Source organism: Mya arenaria, chromosome 2 (assembly GCF_026914265.1).
Source record: "Mya arenaria isolate MELC-2E11 chromosome 2, ASM2691426v1".
Lineage (NCBI taxonomy): Eukaryota > Metazoa > Mollusca > Bivalvia > Myida > Myidae > Mya > Mya arenaria.
The window spans coordinates 16,552,591-16,576,503 of record NC_069123.1 but is presented as its reverse complement, the minus strand read 5'-3'; the positions used below and the strand labels follow the sequence as shown (position 1 = coordinate 16,576,503).

General features: G+C 36.1%; 1 protein-coding gene across 2 annotated transcripts in view; it reads left to right on the top strand.

Moving 5' to 3' along the window:
- The window catches only part of LOC128208761 (uncharacterized), a 140,169-nt gene that overhangs the window by 50,690 nt on the left and 65,566 nt on the right, over positions 1-23,913 (top strand). For both annotated transcript variants that reach the window (XM_052912344.1, XM_052912334.1), the window contains exons 11-16: positions 967-996; positions 1,698-1,727; positions 2,424-2,453; positions 11,148-11,339; positions 16,404-16,597; positions 20,685-20,790. In XM_052912344.1, coding sequence (XP_052768304.1) covers positions 967-996; positions 1,698-1,727; positions 2,424-2,453; positions 11,148-11,339; positions 16,404-16,597; positions 20,685-20,790 — 582 coding nt within the window. The remainder of the gene's footprint in view (positions 1-966; positions 997-1,697; positions 1,728-2,423; positions 2,454-11,147; positions 11,340-16,403; positions 16,598-20,684; positions 20,791-23,913) is intronic.

Below are 23,913 nucleotides of genomic sequence, written 5' to 3'. Positions count from 1 at the left end.
GTCAGAATGTTTATATTAATAATCTCTAAATCAAGTTTGAATCCGGGTCATGTGTGGTCAAAAACTAGGTCATTAGGTCAAATCATAGGAATAGCTTGTTTGCACTCTAGAGGTCACATTTATGAATGTATGTTCATGAAACTTAGTCAGAATGTTTATATTGATTAGCTCTAGGCCAAGTTTGAATCTGTCTCATGTGCGGTCAAAAACTAGGTCACCAGGTCAAATAATAGGAAAAGCATGTTAACTCTCTAGATGCCACATTTATGACCATATGTTCATGGAACTTGATCAGAATGTGATTCGATCAGGTGAGCGATACAGGGCCTTCAGGGCCCTCTTGTTTCTCTTGATTGATTGCTTATTAAAAAAAATGGCCATTAAATGTGAACATGGTCATGAGTTTCATCAAATTATTCATAATCTGTGTGATGTTGTCTTGTCAGGGTCTGCATAGCAAGATTCTAAAATAAAGTGGCATTGCGGATATAACTTATTTATAATGCTGGTTATGTGAGTTACGTCCCTTTAAATTAATGTAAATAAACTCTTTCCTATCTATTGATGTGAAAAGGTGAATGCCACAAGAAATGACTTTGAAAAAAATATGTTAGAAGCCTAATTCCATAGATAAGACTGAAGCATTTTTATTCTAGAGAATTCTAGGGGGTAAAGTGCGTGCTTAGATACACTGACTCTTACTGTATAAATGAGATATTTTAAAGTTGTTTGATTGAATATTACAAAAATTTAGCACTCCCAATTGTCTTGCTTCATGCTGCTTATACTTTGAAATGTCAAAAATATTTCAATGATGATTAAAATATAGGAATCTCATAGACAACTGGAAATATTTGCACTAATAAGATACATTAAATGACTATTTTTCAGAAAAATGATTGTGAGAGCAGGTTGTTGATTCTAGTGTTATAAATGTTTTAGTGTTTTTATGTTTGTTATTTGCAGACTATGGACCAAAATGGTAATGAGACGCAGGTATGTATCGTTGAATGACCTTTTTTCTCTGAATTGATTGCTTATAAAAAAATATGGCCATAAAGGGGCTATACACTGTATGATGAAATAGCCTGGGAAAAAAGAAAAGAAAATTGGCAAAAACTGACATAAACTTTATATCAATGTGTACAATTCATTGAAACTAACCAACTGAAGTACCACATAGTTTACAATTATTATTATTTTTTTTAGTATTTTTCCATTAAAAAAGATTGCTAGGTAATTCGTACTTAAGCTAGATTGGCTAGTCGATGTTATCAGGTATTATTACCAAGTTAGGTATATAGCTTAAATATTCCGAAGGTTTAGGGTAAGCCTTCGTAGCACAGTGGATACAACACTGGATTTTTTTTACATTTTGGTATTTTTTTACAATAATGATAGTAAGGAGTAAAACATTTCATTAAATATTATTGTCCTGAGGTTCATTTTAGAAAAAACTTTTTTGGTGCCATTCTTGCTTCATGCTGCTTATGCGTTGAAATGTCAATGTTGATGTCAATGATGATTAAAATATACAAACTTGATAGACAAATGGAAATATTTGCACTAATAAGGTATAAAAGATATAAATATTGCTGACAAAAAATGGTTGTGGGGGCATTGATCCTATTGCCAGATTGTTGATTCTATTGTTATGAATGTTTCAGGGTTATAACTTGTAAGTTTGTTATTTGCAGAATATGAACCAAAATGGTGATGGGGGGCAGGTATGTATGGTTGAATGACCTTTTTTCTCTGAATTGATAGCTTATATCAAACAGCATTTAGATATGAACATGAGCATGCGTATCTGCAAATTATTTTTATGCCCCCAAAATGAAAGCATATGATAACTGCACTCGTCTTTTCTCTGACATTCAATCTGTCTGATGTTGTCTTGTCATAGCCATGCATTGTGTTTCTAAGATAACTTGGAACTGCCAATATAACTATATTGAGGCCATGTGAGTTACTTCCCTTGTCTTTTGTAAACAAACTTACCCCATTTAATAATCTGAAAAGCTTTTAATTCAGCCTGAAATTTACTTAAAATATATGTGAGAAGCCTTCTAGCATCGATAATTCAGGCATTTTTTGGGGGGGGGGGAATTCTAGGGGAAAAAAAGCATCTTATACAGAACACTTATGGTATAAATGATTTTTTTTTATTGTTGGATTCAGTATTACAAAAATTAGCACTCCCATTGTCTTGCCTCATGCGGCTTATACTTTGAAATGTCAATGTTGATGTCAATCCTGATTAAAATATAGGAATTAGATAGACAAATGGAAATATTTGCACTAATAAGATATAATATTGCAGACAGAAAATGGTTTGGGGGCATTCATCCTATTGTCACATATTTGTTATTTCAGCGTTATGGATGTTTCAGTGTTATAACTTGAAAGTTTGTTGTTTGCAGAATATGGGACCAAATGGTGATGGGGTACAGGTATGGATTGTTCTCTCATTTGATTGCTTATAAAAATGGCATTTGGATGTGAACATCATTCTCATGCCCCCCAAAATGAAAGCATATGATATTTGCACTGTCCCTCTCTCTGTATGTCAATCTGTCTGATGTTGGCTTTTTTGGGCCATGCATTGTGAGATTGTAAAATAACTTGGAACAAGTGTTCATTACCTGAAGCCAGCGTGTCATGTGCAATACCATTTCTTTAGGTGAAAGGTATGGGTCACACTGAAGGTTCATGGGTCAAAATTCCTTTTACTTTTGCTTGTCCTTGAGGTTTTCCTTGTATTATTGCTTTGGATGCTACTTGGCAATTTGGGGATTTTAAAATAAATTGCCTTACATGTTCACCACATGTTTGTAGTTAAAAGGTCAAGGTCACATTGAAGGGTCATTCATCAAAAACCGTTCTATTTTGGTTTGTTGGCTGTAACTTAACCATAAATGTTTTTAAAAAAACGAAAAAACAACAAACTCAGTGGTTGGTTCAAAGGTTAAGAGCACACTCTGATGTCCTATGTCAAATGTTCATGTATTTTAATGTTTGACATCACTGTCATGCATAGCTATCAAGTTTACAACAATAAAATTCCAAGTCAAGGAACAATAATAATGAAACAGAATTATTCCCTTTGTTTGCTAGACATTGTTGGCATTTTGCTTTCCTGTGGTTTTTGTGGTTCAAATACTGAAAAAAGGTCAAGGTCAAATGTAGAAAAATGCTTTCCGCCCAATAACTTATTTAAGGTTTAATGGATTGTAATGAAAACTTATGCATGGTCTGTTCCACAGAGGTTAAGATCATGCTAAGAAGTCGAAGCTTGAAATTATCCTTGTCCGGTTATATCTTGACCATGCATGACTTGATTTTCATAAAAAAACTTGCCATTAAGGTTAACCATGATGAGGTGGCAAGTCACACACAAGACCCAAGTTTGTACCATAAAGGTCAACTTCAGGCTTAGAGTTTGTTTTAGGCTGAAAAAAAGGCTCTTTCGAGGAGCTTGACAATGTTGCCTGTTGGCAACTGATAATGTGTAAAGGCATTTTAATGCTGGATATTGCTGGTTTTAAGTAAGGATGTGCTTACCTGCAACCTATCTTGCATTGCATAATGGGAAAAAAAACTAGTGCAAATGGCTTTTCGCTGTTTGGCTAAAAAATGTCTGAAATACACATTAAGTTTTTGTTTACATAGTTGACATTACAGCCACGTGGTAAATACACCTTGAATCTTTTGATGCAGCATTTAATGCATCTTTTTTGGCATCCAATCTAAATTTGACTCAAAGGTGACATGGTCACATTTTGTTGGTCAAGTACAAACAATCAATGAGTGTTGGACCTGTAACCTTAAAAATGGGTTTCAGATTTCATTGCCTCTTAAATAAGGCAATTGGACATTTAAAACTACATTTTGGAATGAAATTTGCCAAATAAAAACATGCCTATTTGCAATTTGAATGATATTTGAAAGGATACTAATAGAAGAGCTTTCATAACCAGCTCTGCCCATGAAAATAATGTTTAGTTTTGCAACTTTGTTATAAAATCAACATATTAGAATTACTCTTGCCTACAATTTCATGATAAGATTACTATGCATTTGAACTCCAAACCCTAATCTATATGCAAGTAAAATTTATTTCTGAATTATATAAATACAGAGATGATTAAATGAACTACACAAGTAACAAAATAATATTTTTTAAATGCAATAATTCATTTGTCTCTGATTATTTTCTACACAAGTAACTTTGCATCGATAGTTTCAAACACAAATACATTATTTTATAAGTGAAATAAACTGTAACAAACGCCAGCTCTTAAACATATCATTTTATTGAGTTACAACTTTTTAAACAGAGACAATATCGTGGATGACATCGCAATATATAACATCAATGTACTACGTACTTATTGTAATAAAATTCAAAACAAAAAGTGGACATATGCGGCCGCAAAAAAAACGGAACTGCAAGGGTTCGCTTTAAGGCGCCAAGCAGTCCGTTAAAAATACAACCAGCAGAGATAAGGGCAGATAATTTGTATTTTTACCCCCCTTTGCTAAATATTTAAAGTTAAACTTAACGCAATGTTTGTACGCAATACACAACCTGCTGACACGCAATTAAAACGCAAAGCAAACTGTTTCCACAGCGTTTAAAGGTTAAACGCAAAAATTACTGGACACAACACGCAAGAACCTGCTGACACGCAATCAAAACGCAAAGCAAACTGTTTCCACAGCGTTTAAAGGTTAAACGCACAAATTACTAGACACAACACGCAAGAACCTGCAGGGTTACGCAACATAGGTGTTACCATAACACAAGAGCAACAACCTAAGGACTTGTATATTATATTGCGTTAAATTATCGTCTTAACATGTTTTTGCCCGTTTGTCTGTAACCACCAATTCACCAATGGGTATGGGGCTTAGCCCCGCCATCAAGTTTCAAGTTGGGAACAAACATAAAAAATATTGGATTTAACCAAAAAGATTATTGACTGATATAGTGATCATGTAGATTAAATGTTGCCCTACTCTCAGCTGGCTGAATTTTTCTTTGCGACTTGTAATAAAAAGAAGACATGTGAATGAGTATAACAACTTATGTTAAAAGACTGGCACTATATAAAATATAAACGAATCTCCCAGTCTTATCCTTGGCGCATATTGTGGTAATAGGTCCCGTTGTCTGTGTGTCACTCGAGGGGACGACGATCAAACACAGCGACGCCGTTTGTGCTCCTGGCAAGTTTTTTCATCTCCACGAACAATTCTCTCAATCATTATTACAACACCGAGCGCACTGAAAATACACAAGCAGAAAAAGGACAGCAAGAACACCGTTTAATGCCTTGATGCTGTAAAAAACTTTACTGTTTACTCTACATGTGCAAAACAATGGGGAGTGGGAGGGCGGGTGTAAATTTTTGTATGCTATCCTACAGACGACGAAAACGGAAAGGAAGAGCTATGACAGACTGGTTAATAATTTCAGCCTTAAATCTTGATATCTGATTACATTCGATCCCAGAATCGGAAGCAGTCTATAAAAATTAATTGCACTTCCGGCTGTCAGAAAGTGTAAACAAACGACCACAATGCGTCAAAATTACACAGTTGTGTATTACTGCGACTACATAAACAATTCTTACAGAACTTAAATAGAGCGGTTTATTTCCTAAAAATAAATGTCGTTATGCCTATAAAGTCATAACGAATATTATTTTATAAGTGAAATAAACTGTAACAAACGCCAGCTCTTAAACATATCATTTTATTGAGTTGCAACTTTTTAAACAGAGACAATATCGTGGATGACATCGCAATATATAACATCAATGTACTACGTACTTATTGTAATAAAATTCAAAACAAAAAGTGGACATATGCGTCCGCAAAAAAACGGAACTGCAAGGGTTCGCTTTAAGGCGCCAAGCAGTCCGTTAAAAATACAACCAGCAGAGATAAGGGCAGATAATTTGTATTTTTACCCCCCTTTGCTAAATATTTAAAGTTAAACTTAACGCAATGTTTGTACGCAATACACACCCTGCTGACACGCAATTAAAACGCAAAGCAAACTGTTTCCACAGCGTTTAAAGGTTAAACGCAAAAATTACTGGACACAACACGCAAGAACCTGCTGACACGCAATCAAAACACAAAGCAAACTGTTTCCACAGCGTTTAAAGGTTAAACGCACAAATTACTAGACACATCACGCAAGAACCTGCAGGGTTACGCAACATAGGTGTTACCATAACACAAGAGCAACAACCTAAGGACTTGTATATTATATTGCGTTAAATTATCGTCTTAACATGTTTTTGCCCGTTTGTCTGTAACCACCAATTCACCGATGGGTATGGGGCTTAGCCCCGCCATCAAGTTTCAAGTTGGGAACAAACATAAAAAATATTGGATTTAACCAAAAAGATTATTGACTGATATAGTGATCATGTAGATTAAATTTTGCCCTACTCTCAGCTGGCTGAATTTTTCCGCCACAGAAACTTGGTTTCCCCCAAAAATTCGGCCGACATAATTAGCAGCTCAAGTTTTTAACTTATTTTTAAAATCGCGTCTCTGAGGTAATCGAGATAAAATTTGATTCCGACGTCATTTAAATGGACGCCGTCATTTCTAAAGAAATGATCTCCTGCCTTAATGTCGCAAGTAATCGCATCAGACGGACCCCCGGATGCAGCTATCAACCTCCCCAATCTATTTATTCGCGTCCGTTTGTGTTCGATCGCTTTCGCATCGCTCGCACCCAACCACTTGCGGCGTTGAATTATATCTATCCATACTATGGTGGCGGCCGGGAAGGCGGTTCTAATGTAACAGAGCTCCTTATTTATGATGTTTTTGAGTCTAAAAATTGACTCTGACACGAGATCATTACCACCGAGGTGAATAAAAACAGCCCTTGGTGGACTTTGAAACAATACCTTAGTTTCGATGGCACGGCGCAGCCCGTGCCACCCAAGGCCCCTTACCCCGTATCATCCTAACTCGCATGAAGTGCGTAGGTTCACTTTCCCCGTGTCCCTCGCCCGGACGCCACCCCAATATGGTAGGGAATCCCCAACTATCCAGATGTCTGAAAAGTGGTAAATAGCAGCCCTATGATCGGCCTAGATGTTGTAGACACATAAACTATATATTTTTCTTCGGTTTAAAAATACTGTAAAATCCCGCCTTCACTGGCTACGGTCTTATGTAGCGCTTGTAGCAATTCGAACGCCAGCGGCCCAGTTGCATAATTTGCTCATTTGACATACCCAATGAAGCCAAATCGGTAGCCCGGCCTATTCTAAAACTGTGCCTTCTGTAATGGCCTCTCACATACGCAGTTTTTTTAATGCACTTAGAAAGAACACTTGCCACTTGCTGCCTGGTAACCGCCCTCCCGTTATTGTGGCAGAACAAAGGGCCCTTAGATAAAGCGCGTGTTTTACAATATTCAGGCATCGCCAAAACAGGGCAGATTGTTTTTTCCGCTTCTGCTGGGAGCTTTAATGTCAATGGAGTCGTTTTTTGACTTGTTTTGTGTGTTTTTAACGTGATTGAAATACTTTTCAAATTGATTTTGCAATCATCCGTTAACAATGTCGGGTTACTCGTGGAATTACTCGAAACTAACTTACCGACGCGAAAAAGGCCAAAATATGCTAATGTAAATATTGTGTGAAACAGACTCGCCTCGTATTGCGTATAACAAACTTCTGTTAGTACGGAACATACCTCCCTTAAGATGTTTTTCGTCAGGGGGGCGCGGTTGTCTTTTGATGGTCTACCTCGTCGAAAACCTTCTAACATTTTTTGTATAATGAATGAATTTTGAAAATCAAACCAACCATGAAGTTTATGAAAGTAATTAATTGCTGCTATGTATGTTGCGATAGTGCTCGCTGCGCGACCTATTTCAAAACTATACGCAATGAACAAAACTATGTGTTGTTCGTTAGCTGGCCAATCTCGATCGATCATATACTTTTCGCAAAACATTTTGAACCCGTTCAGGCCAGTAGCATACGCCAATTGTGTATTCGGAGCTATTCCGGCCGTAAGAAGTTTTCCAGCTCGATGTTGAATATTTTCCAAAGAAGGCTGGGTACCTGTCGCGGTTCGCGTTCTGCATTTGGGGCCAATAGTCTGAACTTCTCGTACTGAAAACGAGACAATGCATCGCAAATTAAGTTACTTTTCCCGCTAACATGTTGTCCCCTTATCACTGCATTTAATCTGAGGCATTTTAGGGTTAGAAGTCTAACCAAGCGCATGACATTGGGGTTTATAGACGAAAGTTTATTCATAATCTGAACCACCGCTGCATTATCGCAATTAAACTTTATTTTTTTGTTTGTGAACCTATCCTCCCAAATAAAGAACGCAACTAATATAGGGAATAACTCGAGTAACGTGATGTCCCTAGTCAAACCTGAGTTATGCCAGAAGTCGGGCCATTTTGCACTGCACCATTCACCTTGAAAATATATTCCAAACCCCAAACCTACGCCTCCCGCACTGTCTGAGAAAAACTCTACATCCTCATTTGATATCCAAAAACTGTCGTGAAAGATAGAAACTCCGTCATGCGACCTAAAAAATTCGAGCCACATCAACAAATCGTTTTTTATATCTTTATTAACTCTTATGTGATGATACAGTTTTGTTAAACCGCATATTGAGTCAATTAGGCGCCGACAGAAAGGTCTACCCATTGGTATAGCTCTGCAACAAAAATTTAACGAGCCAATTAAAGATTGCATAGCCTTTAATGTTGTTTTTTGCTTAGCCAAGACAACAGTTATCTTTTCGATGACCTGCTCTATTTTATCTCGCGGTATTTTAACAGTCATGTTATTAGAATTCAGCTCTAAGCCTAGAAAAACTAATATTTCGGTCGGTCCCTCCGTTTTTTCTTCCGCAATTGGTACTTTTATGTCCGCCATAGTATTTATAAAAATATGCATGATTGACGCACAAGCGTCTACATTTTTGGCCCCCCCTAAAAAATCATCCAAATAGTGCAGCAACTCGCCTGATGACATTTTTTTTCTAACACAATATTCTAGTAACGTTGAAAAACTTTCAAAGGTGCTGCAACTTATAGAAGCGCCAAAAGGTAATGCCTTATCAACGAAATATTGCTCTTTATGTTTAAAGCCTAACAGTTTGAAATCGACTTGCCTAATGGGAATTAGCCGAAAAGCATTTTTGATGTCCATTTTGAACAATTTGCAATTTTTTTCTAATCTTTGAATCATGGCAACAGCTTCGTCAAAACCAGTATATTGTACAGATGCTAGGTTTGGATCTATATAATCGTTTACCGACTCCCCTTCCGGGAATGAAAGGTGGTGGATCATACGAAATTTATTCACATCCGGCGCATTTGGGTTACTGGTTTTCTTAGGCACTAGACCTAGTGGTGAGACAATTAAATTCTCAAAAGGGGGGGAAATGAAAGGGCCCGCAACCCGTTTTTCAGCAATTTCTGCATTTATTTTTTGTGATACAATATCTGGCCGAGCAAGAGCTGAACGAAGATTTTTTGAATTTCGCGCCACACGTGGCCCGGCATAATGTATTGGGAAACCTTCTTTAAATCCTTTAAGAATAATCTGTAACTTGTTAAAATCAAATCCTTCCGAATGCAATTGTAATTTATGTACATCTATTGGGGTGGGGGACAAATTCATAACGTCCAAATTATTTGGCTCATTGGCGGGCACCTCGAAAGAAGGGTCTCCCCCTGCCGCGAAAAACAATTTGGCGGCCTCTGTTGGCGGCTGGTGAGCGTGTAACAGCAATTTGGTTCGACCCCCCGCCGCAGCTCGCTGCAGGGTGTTGACCGCCACAGCTTGAACATGTATGGCTAAAACGACAATTTGGCCACCTACAATTGCCACTGTTGTATTCGTGGCATGTGAATTTGCGGGTCGATGGAATTTGCCCAGTGTGACTGACGGGTTCGCTGTTCTGTGTGCAGCGCCACCACAGATCTGTGTTTATATGGGCCCAAGATGACGGATTAATCGCCTGGCGTAGCCGAAACTGTTCGTCATAAGCCCGCCATGCGAAACCCCCCTTTTTAGAGCTCTCTCTGATGTTAAACATATAGTGTAGTAATTCATTGGCCTTACTTGGAAATCTTGCGAGATACACTCCCGAAAAAATAATAAAGGCGTCAGTCCATTTTTCGATGTTACTGATTTTTTCCCTACACTCACTTGGCTTTGACTCAATTTGCCCGGCGTCATTTAGCCGCAAAATGTTACTAATAGCATAGTCTTGCAATTCAATGGAACCCTTTAACAGAAGGGCCAAATTAATAAAACTTCCATTTTGAATTTGTTCCCTCAATGGCTGTGGAACATGTGCAGCCAAGTCGTCATCACTAAGACGAACAACTGAAATTGGCAAAGTGGTCTCTGGACCTTGACTTTGACCTTTTGAATCAGTGCCCTCACCACCCCCCGTAATAATTTTTGAGGCCAATATAATTTTCTCAAAATCAATCAGATTCTCACCCGCAGGTTTCTCTGGTACATCTTCCAAATTTCCCTCGACCAGGTCCTCTTCCACTTGATGTTTTCTTTTCCTTCGAGCCTTAGGCATCTCTGTGCAATTTTAACTTAAAATAATGTGAAGAAAACAATGAAAATACTTCGATTTAATACGATTTTATGAAGCTGTAAATTTTTGTATGCTATCCTACAGACGACGAAAACGGAAAGGAAGAGCTATGACAGACTGGTTAATAATTTCAGCCTTAAATCTTGATATCTGATTACATTCGATACCAGAATCGGAAGCAGTCTATAAAAATTAATTGCACTTCCGGCTGTCAGAAAGTGTAAACAAACGACCACAATGCGTCAAAATTACACAGTTGTGTATTACTGCGACTACATAAACAATTCTTACAGAACTTAAATAGAGCGGTTTATTTCCTAAAAATAAATGTCGTTATGCCTATAAAGTCATAACGAATATTATGTCTAGTGATGTTGAAACAATGAAGTGCTTTATTCTTAATTAAAATGAAATTGTTAAGACCATGTTACCTTGTGGATTGTTTACACATTTCTCATGCAAGTGCTTGTTCAATAACTGCATATCATAAAACTATGAAATCTTTCCTTTTGCAGATAGACTATGCAATTCTTAGTAGCAGCATGATGAGTGATTTACCTGTGCATTTGAGTAAAATGTGCAAAAGAATTTCTGCCATCTACAAACCCCAAAAAGATACAAAATACTCTGAGAAAGATATTCAGCGGCTCCTTGTTTTTCTTATTTGTTTACCACAAGCAGTGTGTAAGGCTATCCCAGCAGAGTCAGTAAGTTGAAAATCATTTCTATTATATGATTTAAAAAGGTTTTTTATGAATGATGAACTTGGTGGGCATGGTTACAGCTCCATTATTGAGTTTGAATCATGCTGAAACTTGGTATCTAGCAAGCAGGGTTTCAAAAGGTTTGAGATCTCAACCTGTCTGGGTACCTACATTTTCCGCTGAATAACTTTTAGTCAGTTACCACATGTATGCAGTCATCAAATTTAGACTTTTGGATGAACAAGTAGTCTTATATTATTGCTTGGCATCATTTTTTTTTTAACTAGCTCTGCTATATAAAATTCAGAATTTGAGCAAGCCTGGAAGACATTTTACCAGTGCAGGGCTTGCAGGCTTGTGTTAATGTTGACCACTGTGTATACTGCTGAATTGAACTTTTAAACTTAAAATGTTACTTCCAAAGCAGTTTAAGCAAATATTACAACAATTCAAGATATATGCTGGTCCAAGATTGACTATAAACCCCCCCCCCCCCCCCAAAAAAAAAAAAAAATAATAATAATAAAAATAGATTAATAGTATAGTATCAAGAATTTTTCATCGTGAATCTCTGCACTTAATCAAGCGTGTCGGTGTTGATATCGTATACAGTTATACAGTTTATAGGGCACAACTATGTTAATTATTCTGAATTTTATGGCCTTCATGAAAAAAAAAACAGTGGTCAAAATTAACACATTAGCCTGTAAAATGTCTTCCAGGCTTGCTTGCTCAAATTCTGAAATTCATGTGGCAGGGGATGCCAAGCAGTAGTATAAGAATTGTTCATCCTAAAGTCTATTGTAATTTCAACGACTGTAACAATGATAATTATCCCCCGCCAAATCATTAGGGATATTGTTTTGGCGTTGTCCGTCATTCAATCCATCCGTCTGTCTGACCGTCTGTCTTGAACTAAATCTTGGTAGGCATTGATCAGAAAATGTTCAAACTTGGTCAGAATGTTCCCATTGCTCAAATCTCAACCACGTGTAAGTGGATAACATGGGGTCAAAAACTAGGTCACTTCATCAAATCTTTGGAACAGACTAGAGGCATTATACTTTGTCAATTATGCATGAAACTTAATCAAAATGTTTTCCTTGATGAACTCTTGGACATATATAAAACAGGGTTACATATGATCAAAAATTAGGTCATCACTAGGTCAAATCTTGTCAGGAACAATATCATAGTAATGATTGATCAGATTATGTTTCAACTTGGTTAGGATGTACCCCTTGATTAAATATGGACTGCTTATAAAATTGGGTCATATGGGTCAAAAACTAGATCACTAGCTTAAATCTTAGAAAATTCTTTGGAACATTAGAGGCATTATGGTCTACTATTCATAAAACATGATCAGAATGTTTTCCTTGATGAACTCTTTGACATGTTTGTCACATGTGATAATAAATTAAAAATCTGGGTCACATGTGATAAAAAAAATAGGTCACTAGGTACAAAAATTATAGGTTATAATGAATAATCACCAACATGAAGCTCCTATTCATGATATTTGCTATCCCCTGCCAAATCGAATCTTTCGGGAGGGGGATATTGTTTTGGCGTTTTCTGTTCTGTTCGTCATTCCGACATATCTGAACTTTAACTTTAAAATCATTCAAATTCATAGAAACTATTACAAATGTTACTCTATATACAAAACTTTTATTTCAAATAATTCTAAACAAACTCAAACTTATATCCAATGTTCATAACTGTCCATTTCTCTGCAGCCATATAATATGTTAATATAGGAATATTCCAACTACTTTTCATTTCCAATCCATGAACTTTGCCTAATCAGGCGGGGGATATCAATTCAATGAATTTGCTTGTTGTAATAGCTATAAAATGATAATGGTCCTTCCTACCAAAAGTATGACAATTGTTTACCTGAGAAAAAGACAGAAAATTTGACATCACCAGGGTTCGAATTTAGACTCGCATACTCGCAAAATGCAAGCGACATTTGCAAATTGCGAGTGACTTTTAATCAAGCTCACAAAATTTTGAGAGCGGTTTTTTTAGACCACAAAATTTTAAAAGGAAAGTAGAATAAACATTAACTTAACTCCGCTACGTAGTCGAGTGTAAACAGCCTATAAGTGGCATGTTTACACTACCAGTATAAAGAAGACAGTACGGAGTCACGCTCTAGTAAGTTTTCAAAATAGAACAAATACGGAAAAGGCTGAGTTTTATCTCGAATCTTTCCGGGATGCTCCGAGGCGTGCATAATACAAAGTGAAAACAAATGATGTAATCACCTAGCTCAATCATTGGCTAAATTTAGCGCTTTCGTGCACTATATGTTAACCCCATCAACCTTTAAACATATCCGCCAACTGTCAAAGTGAATAGACTTTGATATATTTTATAGCCCAAAGCATCCACACTACATTTACTGTTGCTTTTATTTATTTTAAATTTATATTGTTATTGTTTTTAACACTTATAGACATAATGAAATCTGTAGCGTGCTCGCCGAATGGTATTACCTGATGGCGATGGTAAATATACCCCCCCCCCCCCAAAAAAAAAGTGAACAATGACGAACACTTAAGATTGATACTTTTTAATATTTATATGTCTTATATCTACTTTAATTAGACAATATTATAAGGAAATAAAGCAAATATTAAAATTGCAAGTTAATTTTTCATTTTGCGAGTTGCCTCAAAAAGCACTCGCAAAATTTTGCGAGTGCTCCTCAAAGTTAAATTCAAACCCTGATCACTTTGTAGAAATAAAAACAGCAAAGTCAATAAACACAGACGTTATCGCCTTAAAGGATGTCCCCTAAAATTTGGGGGTTTGCTATGACAAACACTGTTTGTGTATTACAATTTCTAATTTTTTTCTGACTTTGACCGAAAAAAGAATGAACAATTTTGGGACCAAATTTCTAACCAAAATTTTTTCAGGCAATATCAAAATTGTTCCAGACTGGCAAATTGTTGGTTTTTTATAAGCCCTGAATATTCTTATGTTTATATCATGGTTATGGTAGCTAATTACCCCTGTATTGACATTCGATGCTGATAATAAGAATTTATGGGTGGATTCAATTCTACTGGGGCCTGAAATAAATTTGGGTGTACTTCTGTTGAAGCTCTGATCAGAAGAAAAAAAGTGTTAATGTAAATAAACGGTTTTTGAAACAAAATAGGATTAATTTATTTTGAAATGTTTGCTTAAACCTGCACACTCTCACAGATACACCGTTATTACAAGTTTTTCTTTTTTGTCTTGGAAAGAGCAAATTTTTGCGTAAATATCTGGAAACCAATGATAAAAGATGACTGACAAAAGATCAGATTGCAGATTTTCATATTTCCGTTTGAAAATTAATGTTTTATAGCTTAAACATCAATTTTTGAACTAGAATATAAAAATCTGCGATCTATATTTTTTGTCAGCAGTCTTATATTATTAACTGGTTTCCATGCATTTTCGCTAAAATTGGCTCAATCCATGACAAATAATGAAAAAGGAGTGCAGCTTTAACTTAGCTTATCTTTTTTTTGGAAGATTTGCCGTCAAGAATGATCAAAATGTGTAGCAGAATGCATTTGAAGACAAAGTTTAATGAATTGTTCACTAGTTGAAATAACAAATTTAGGATAAAATTCAATTATCTGGTGGGCTGTTTCTTGTACATAACTAATTGTGATATTTATGCCCCCTTTTGAAAAAAGTGGGGTATATTGTTTTGCACATGTCGGTCGGTCGGTCGGTCGGTCGGTCGGTCGGTCTGTCGGTCGGTCGGTAGGAATACCAAATGGTTTCCGATCAATAACTTGAGAACGCTTTGACCGAGGGACCTCATACTTGGTATGTGTATTGGTCATCACCAGCAGATGAACCCTATTGATTTTGAGGTCAGTGGGTCAAAGGTCAAGGTCAGTGTGACCTTTACATGAAAAACGGTTTCCGATCAATAACTTGAGAACGCTTTGACCCAGGAACCTCATACTTGGTATGTGTATTGGTCATCACCAGCAGATGAACCCTATTGATTTTGAGGTCAGTGGGTCAAAGGTCAAGGTCAGTGTGACCTTTACATGAAAAACGGTTTCCGATCAATAACTTGAGAACGCTTTGACCCAGGAACCTCATACTTGGTAGGTGTATTGGTCATGACCAGCAGATGAACCCTATTGATTTTGAGGTCAGTGGGTCAAAGGTCAAGGTCAGTGTGACCTTTACATGAAAAACGGTTTCCGATCAATAACTTGAGAACGCTTTGACCCAGGAACCTCATACTTGGTATGTGTATTGGTCATCACCAGCAGATGAACCCTATTGATTTTGAGGTCAGTGGGTCAAAGGTCAAGGTCAGTGTGACCTTTACATGAAAAACGGTTTCCGATCAATAACTTGAGAACGCTTTGACCCAGGAACCTCATACTTGGTAGGTGTATTGGTCATGACCAGCAGATGAACCCTATTGATTTTGAGGTCAGTGGGTCAAAGGTCAAGGTCAGTGTGACCTTAACATGAAAAACGGTTTCCGATCAATAACTTGAGAACGCTTTGACCCAGGGACCTCATACTAGGTAGGCTTATTGGTCATGACCAGCAGATGAACCCTATTGATTTTGAGGTCAGTGGGTCAAAGGTCAAGGTCAGTGTGACTGTAAGCTGAAAAAAGGTTTTCTGATTGTCCATATTTTATTTTCTTATATAGTAGACAGTAGAAATTTATATGTCACTAAATGCATGAGTTGAAGTATCAGTTTTCAGTGAACATCTAGTTTAATTATGCCCCCCTTCGAAGCAGAGGGGTTATATAATTGCTTTGCACATGTCGGTCGGTCTGTTGGAAGACCAAAGCTTGTCCGAGTGATAACTCAACAATTCCCGGACCTATGGTCATCAAACTTGACATGAAGATTAGGTATGACCAGTAGATGACCTGCCTCATATGCATCCAATGACAAATCAGCTGTCATTTCAGTCCATGCATATTTCATTCAATTGTCCAAATATTTCTGGCAACTTGGCGCTCAGGGGGCATAATGTTTCACAAACATCTCTTGTTTTTTTTACTTCTAGATATTCTCTAATATGCCACTGGTGTCTCAAACACCATTTTACTGCAGTCCATCTTTTCCTCCTGAAATACTTGAGGGTTTTCGAGAAATGCAAAGTTCCAAAGCATGTGCCACTGCCTTGATTGACAACCTTTCATCTGGATCAAATCCACTTGTTAATCTGGATGCTGTGGATAGTAAAGAAGAAGTTGAAAAGTAAGTAGTCCTTTTTAGACTATCTGCGCATGCGCACAGGTAGTCTTAAGACCACAAACTCCAAAGAACTACTTCTATTCATGTCGTTTTAACCCATTTTTTTGTCTCAATGCGCTCTATGTTTAGCAGAATGACATCGAAACCATACAAATGGATTGGTCGTGTTGCAGTCCGAGTATGAGTTTTTGCTTGTTCGGCTATTTCCGCGCTGTAATTACATGTATGTATCCCGGCGTTTTATTTTTAGCAGAATATAACTATTTTTAGATCATTATATTTATCAGATTAATGAGGGTCAAGATAATGGAGGCTCTGGTAGGAAGATAACATACAGTATTGATATTCACTCTAGTTTAGCCCATGATGTTTCAAAAATGAATACCGACCGCAAGTGTCCCATCGCCTGCAGGAGTTGTTATTTAAACCTAACGTGACCCTGAAGTACACTTATATGTAATGGCGATTTTTTATTTAACTTTTATTAGATAAGAAACAAATATAATTATTGTCTTAGTTTTAAAATAGTTGTATCTCAGGTTTCGCATTGCTAATGCTTCAAATACTATACATTGTAATTTACCTGCTACACAATAACAAGATACTATTTATTCTATGATTTTAGGTGTTTATATTTCTAATGAGATGTTTTCATTTTTGCATAAAAGCTTCGTTCCGGTGTATTCTTGGCATAGTTTTAGACATTGGGCTTTCAATTTATATAAGCACACATGCCCTGATACGACAGTGAGTCATGCATACGTTTGGTGAAGCAAAGTAGTTCGGAATAAACCTGTTTAACATCCAAAGAGTACGAAACATTAATAACAGCACTAGTACTGTTTCTACACAGGTACTTACATTAACCATGACGCCATAAAGATATAGATATGTTTGTTTCTTCGCCCAGTGTGGGCACAAGCGCTGTCGGCACATTTTTCACTTTTATTTATGTGCTCTTCACCCATTTCCATAGTTCAAATAAAATTTGCAACTCTCACATATTTGCCCGCAGATAGTCTTTCAGCGCCTCGCAGTTTGATTATATTGTCTGTTAAACAAAGAAAAGAGGTTAAGGTATTGTCATAGCCTTGGTGTCAGTGTCCAGTTATTGTGCACATTTTTAACACAAATATTGGAAGACGTACAAATGAAACACACATGCATAGCATAGCAAGACATGTAACTCTGGCTTTAAAAATTGTTGAGTTATGTCTTTTCTTTGACTGGAAAAAATCGAGACAAGTGTAAGTGTTTGCTCATTTGTGCTTTTGTTAATCATATGGTTACTTTTATCTGTGTAGAATGATTGTTCAATTAAGCACTATTATCAAAGCCAACCTGAATAGCAATTTTATTTATTGCTCCTCTCATGAACAGAAACCAATTTCTATTCCATAAGAGGCTTCCCAGTTCAAAACTAAATTTTTACTGTATTTCCCTGACTATAAGATGGGGAAATTGGTTCCCAATTTTAACCTGAAAGTAGGGGACCCGTCATATAAGCGAGGCTATAAGAAATTCATAAAGTAAAGTCAGAATCAGTAAAAATATTGAATATAGTAATCGACTGACTCATTTTTTGTCTATTGATGACACCCCAATAAAAGTGACAAGATCACAGCCATCAGATTAAGATGACCAACTTTTTATACCCCCGACAAACGAAGTTTGAAGGGGGTATATTGGAGTCACCCTGTGGTCGGTCGGTCGGTTGCAATTTACCTTGTCCGGAGCATAACTTAAAAGCTACTGGATAAAATTGGACTAAACTTCATGCAATGGTAGAGCATAATGAGAGGAAGTGCAGTGTACAATAGTCATAACTGTTCTTGCTTATTACTGAGTTATTGCCCTTTGTTACTTTTTTTTGTCTGGAGTATAACTTAAAAAGTACTGGATGGAATTCATTGGAATTTCATACAATGGTAAAGCACAATGAGAGGAAGTGCAGTGTTTAAGAACTATAACTCTACTTTAGCTAAATACTGAGTTATTGCCTTTTATTTGTTTGTTTTTTTGCTGTCAATTTTTTTTCCAGACATTAACTTGCAAACTACTGGATGGAATTTATTGAAACTTCATACAATGGTAAAGCATAATGAGAGGAAGTGCAGTGTACAGGAACTGCAATTCTATTTCAGCTAATTACAGCAAATAACAGAGTTACTGCCCTTTGTCACTTTTTTTTGTCCGGAGCATAACTTGAAAACTATTGGATGGAATTTAATAAAACTTCATACAGTGATAGATCATAATGAGAGGATTAGTGCAGTGTACAGGAACCGCAATTTTATTACAGCCAATTACAGAGTTATTGCCCTTTGTTACTTTTTTCTTGTCTGGAGCATAACTTGAAAACTACAGGATGGAATCTTATAAAACTTTATACAATGGTACAGCACAATGAGAAGGAGTTCAGTGTACATGAATCATTACAATATTGTAACAAATTACAGAGTTATTGCCTTTTTCTGTGTTTTCTTTCGTCAAACTTTTGTCCGGATAATAACTTGAAAACTACTAGTTGGAATTTTATAAAACTTCTTACAATGATAAATCATAATGAGAGGAATTGCAGTGTACAGACACCACAACTATTTTTTAGCTAATCACAGAGTTATTGCGATTTGTTACTTTTTTTTGTCCCGTGCAACACTTGAAAACTATTGGATGGAATTTAATAAAACTTCATACAGTGGTAGAGCACCGACCAAATTTTCAATAAGATGACACAAAAAGGTTAAGAAGGACTGGGAATGCCACGATGATTACCAGCAAATCTCCAATAGTTGACTGCAACTTTTCGTATCAGGGCGGCGTTCGGGGGTATTAATCATTTTCAGTGATAGCTCTAGTTTGTTTTGCTACGATGAACACTCTCCTATTTGACAAACTCTTGCTATCGGTTCAAACACATGTTTGATTACAGGAGACACATTTTGCTGCCTTTATAATGAAAATACTTTGGATTTTTTCATCGTATTATTTTTTCCATGTCTGAAATAAAACTTACTTTTTTCTTACAATAAAGCTTTGCCTATATCAGGCAGTCTAAATGGCAGGTTTCAATACACATTTCACTAATTGTTACATTAATTTATCCGCAATCTTGCAATACCTGCAGATCAAACGGTGCAATTTGTGATGTCAGAGCACAAACATTGTAGATATCAAAGGGGGTGGCAATAGTATAGTATTTCAATAGGTCAGTTGAATACTGTATTATCCCATTTTACTCCCATGATTGCGTCTAGGCTGGTAAGAAAACACCCTAATATGATTAAAGAAATAATAATCAATAATCGTTGCCTGAGAACCTTCAAATTATGGCAGAAACCTTTGAATTCACTACAAATATGAATGAACCTTTGGGTATACAAAAATAAGATACATAATATGAATCCTTCACCGGGTTACCTTGTTCTTTTATCAACCTACCTCCGAATTAGATAGCTTACAGTTAATAGGAAAATCGGCAATTTTCTTCAAGCAACTCATGAAATTTAGTTGATAATTGACTGTTTAGCTTAAACATTATCAAAGACTTTGAGACATTGAAGTGCAGGATTTGCTTTAAAAATCCACCCTGTCTTATAAACGAGTCTATACAAAAAAACATCCAATTTCTTGGGCGTGTTCAAAATTAAAACAAGCCCACAAGCCCTGCACTGGTAAAATGTCTTCTGGGCTTCCTAAAATACTAAATTTTATGTGGCATGGCTTGTTCAAAAACTTGATGCCAAGCAATGTAAAAAGTCGGGCTTGTTCATCCAAAAGTCTTATTATAATTTTTAAAGTTTAAAGATTAAAGTTAGGGGGTTGTCTTATAAGCGGGTAGCCTTATAGTCGGGGAAATATGTTAATCAATAGTAAAATATTTCTATAAATTTTTAATTTACAAGTTGGATGGTTAAAGATCAAACGGGATCTATGAGCATAATGTATAACAGGAGAAAAAAATAATTCCACCTTGTCAAGTTCAGAATACTCCTTAAAAAGTCATATAATACCATATACCGAAAAAGGTAGTACATCATCTCTTGTATTCACTTTTTAATTATTTCATGTATTTCATTGTATTTTGTAGGCTGGGACCAATGACAGCATGCCTTCGTGACGATGTACTGATTGGGGTTATTGATAAAATTCCCTGTGATCAGGTCATAGGAGGTGTTGGTTTTTTTCCTGCAGCGGTAATGATTAATCTTAATCTTTGCATTATCTTTCTTCAAAAACACAAATTCATTTATGTGTTTGATAAACATTTTAAATATTCATCATACATACTATTCAAGTATTTTGGTAATTGTAGGTATCTTTTTATCATTCTGTAGCCTTCTGAAAGCCAGGACAGGTATTCACAGACAACGCAAATTTTTTACTATCTTCACAGGACGTTGCGACAGTTAAACGCTAAAAGTTTACCTGTCGCAACAAATTTTTACCTGTTGCAATCTTTCAAACAGTATTCAGTAACATCAGCTTTAATCTTGATTTTAAGCCTTTTATTGAAATAAGTTTTGTAATTTCCCACTATAACATGTTTAGATTTTCTTGGTTAGAGTTGTTTTACTGTTAAAAATTAAAAAAAGGAAGCTAAACATCAAGACAAAAAAAGCCAATATTTCGGATCTTCATTGCCTCTAAAAAAAAACAGAACCCCCCCCCCCCCCACAAAATATTATTAGTCCTCCTTCAGTTCGTCCAACCCTGGAGCAGCTCGATCTAACTTTTTTTAATTCACCTTTAAATTAAATATACAGTATGGTTATAGAATATAACAAATAGTACTACATGGCAAAAAAGAAAGTTTAGTTCTTGTTATTGACAATGTTTAACAGAGCGGAAAGAGAGTCGTACAGTTGATTCAATATCATATGCCGGGAACCACTTTACCGAAAAAAATACATGATATAATAGTTAAAATTAACACTAACCATTTATAGAATAATATCAAATAGAAACTGAAAGTAAATTTTCTGAAAATTAAATGGTGCTGACTGTAAATTTTGACCGGACATTTTGACCGATCAATCCAGAATAGAAATATACCGGACATGTCCGACTGTCCGATAGACATTCGCATTGACTGTATTCATAAGACAATAAGTCAATTTTTATCTTAAGTTGATTTTCTAAGATTTTCGTAGTCAGATTGAAGGATAATGTACCACTGACTTAAACATGAAAGTGTGTTTATTACATTAATTTTGTATGTATATCTAAATGACTTCTATTATAACCCTTTTTTAGCGTCAGTGCGTCTGTAAACAATTGCTTGTGAAAACGATACAGCCTTCATTTTGATTGTATTTCGATAAAACTTGTACAGTAATTAGATATCCATCAGAGCTAGGTTCGTTTCGAAAACCAGCCAGATCCCCTTATGCATGCCTAGATTATGGGCCTTGAAAGTTTTTTTTAAAAAATGCTATTTTTATCTAACCTATTTTTAGCCAAGTCTGCATGAGCAAATTCTATTTTTAGCCAAGTTTACATATAAAGTCAAGTCTAGGAAGACAACTTGATTTTTGGTTCAACAGTTGATTTTGTGAATTACTCCTGCCTTGTTCTTGTTAAAAGGCCAATTTTTAACTCTAATGTCTATGGTATGCGCATTCATCTATACAAAATTGGTTGTGAATGTTTGTTCTAATCATGCCCTTTGGGTCATTACTGGCCACGCCCAGGGTTCACAGGTTTGGTAAACTTAAATTGAGAAATGTTTGAAAATCTTTTTGTGTTCGCGCATCCATCTCAGCACAATTACTTGTTAATGTTTGTTCAAATATGCCCCTGGGGTCATTACTGGCCACCCCCCGGGGTTCACAGGTAGAAATATGGCGGTCCACTACCATGGTTGTTCAAATTATGCCCCTTGTGTTAAAACTGGCACTGCCCTGGGGGGTCACAAGTTTCTTAGGGACTTAAATAAATTTAAGAATTTTTTTCAAAATCTTCTTGTTTCAAACCACATGGCTCATACCTTCTGTCCTCAGATGTTGAACGTGCAACGTTTTCAGGTAACCCAGACACAAAACGTTAACTATATGTTTGTTGCCTTTTACCCATACATACATGCTCTGGATTGAAAATGACCACAAGTAACAAGCCCTGCCAGTAGAGCACAGACCCTTTTGGGCCTCTTGTTTAAAAAAAAATTGTTGTGTCATTCACCGACTTCCGGATAACTTCTCATCGGTAGGGATAATTCCTGAAGCAGTGATCTCCCTTGTCAAGCAATACTACTCTGCATGAATATAATATTTTTTATGGAAATCAACTTCAGATTGTCAATACTCCTTTGATAAAGGGAGATATTGAAAATTTGATGTTATATTGTTTTTAAAATAAACTTATATTTTGTAGTTAATGAAAATATTGATCATAAACAATATTTCAAGACATATATACAAAGTCATGTTATTGAATACACAAGCAAAGCATACATTAGATAGAAATGAGATTGTATCACATACAATGACATACACAATTATGGCAATACAAACTTTTGAACATAAACATAAACATGACAATGACACATGAAACTAATAGATACCAATATATGGTACTGAAAACAGCTCTTGACATCTCTGTCTCCCAGTGAGCATGGCTTAGTTACTTTCTAAAAGGTAAGTTTACAGAATGTTTGGTATACAGAATATAAAAGTAGTGAAGCTATTGTCGTGAAGGTTAGGTTAATGAGTGAAGTTTTTATATTGCTTTTCAGACGACACTTAATCTTGGACAAACATGGTCAAAAGCAGGTTTCTAAATGGCGTATAATAAACAATTCCAGTGAGATCACTGGGAGAATTATTAAAGGAATGAATTGCAAGTTTTATGTCATTATCAGGGTATACTTTCAGTCAATGCGAAAACTTTTTCTAGCTCATAGAACATTGCGACAGACAAGGACCAAATTTTTACCTGTCGCAACAACTTCTTACCTGTGGCAACATTTTTTACCTATTGCAACATTTTTTACCCCGGTCCGACAACTTCTACCCAATACAATTAATTCTTACAATACTGAATGCATTGCTTATAGCAGTTACAGTGACACAGACTAATAGACTATTCTAAATTATTTCATTTATTTCATATACACAATTTCAAATGTCCCGACAAAGAAACTCAATGTTCCTAAGATTTTCTTCAACACTTTGATAGTCCACAATCTTATCCTCTGAGTCTGTTTCCCCAAACATATCGCTGATTTCATCCTCCAACAGATCTGTTTCTGCTCTGCAAATGAAATTTGCAATTTATGCCCTGGCTGAGCATCTTTAGAATATTTTAAAAAATTCATCTGG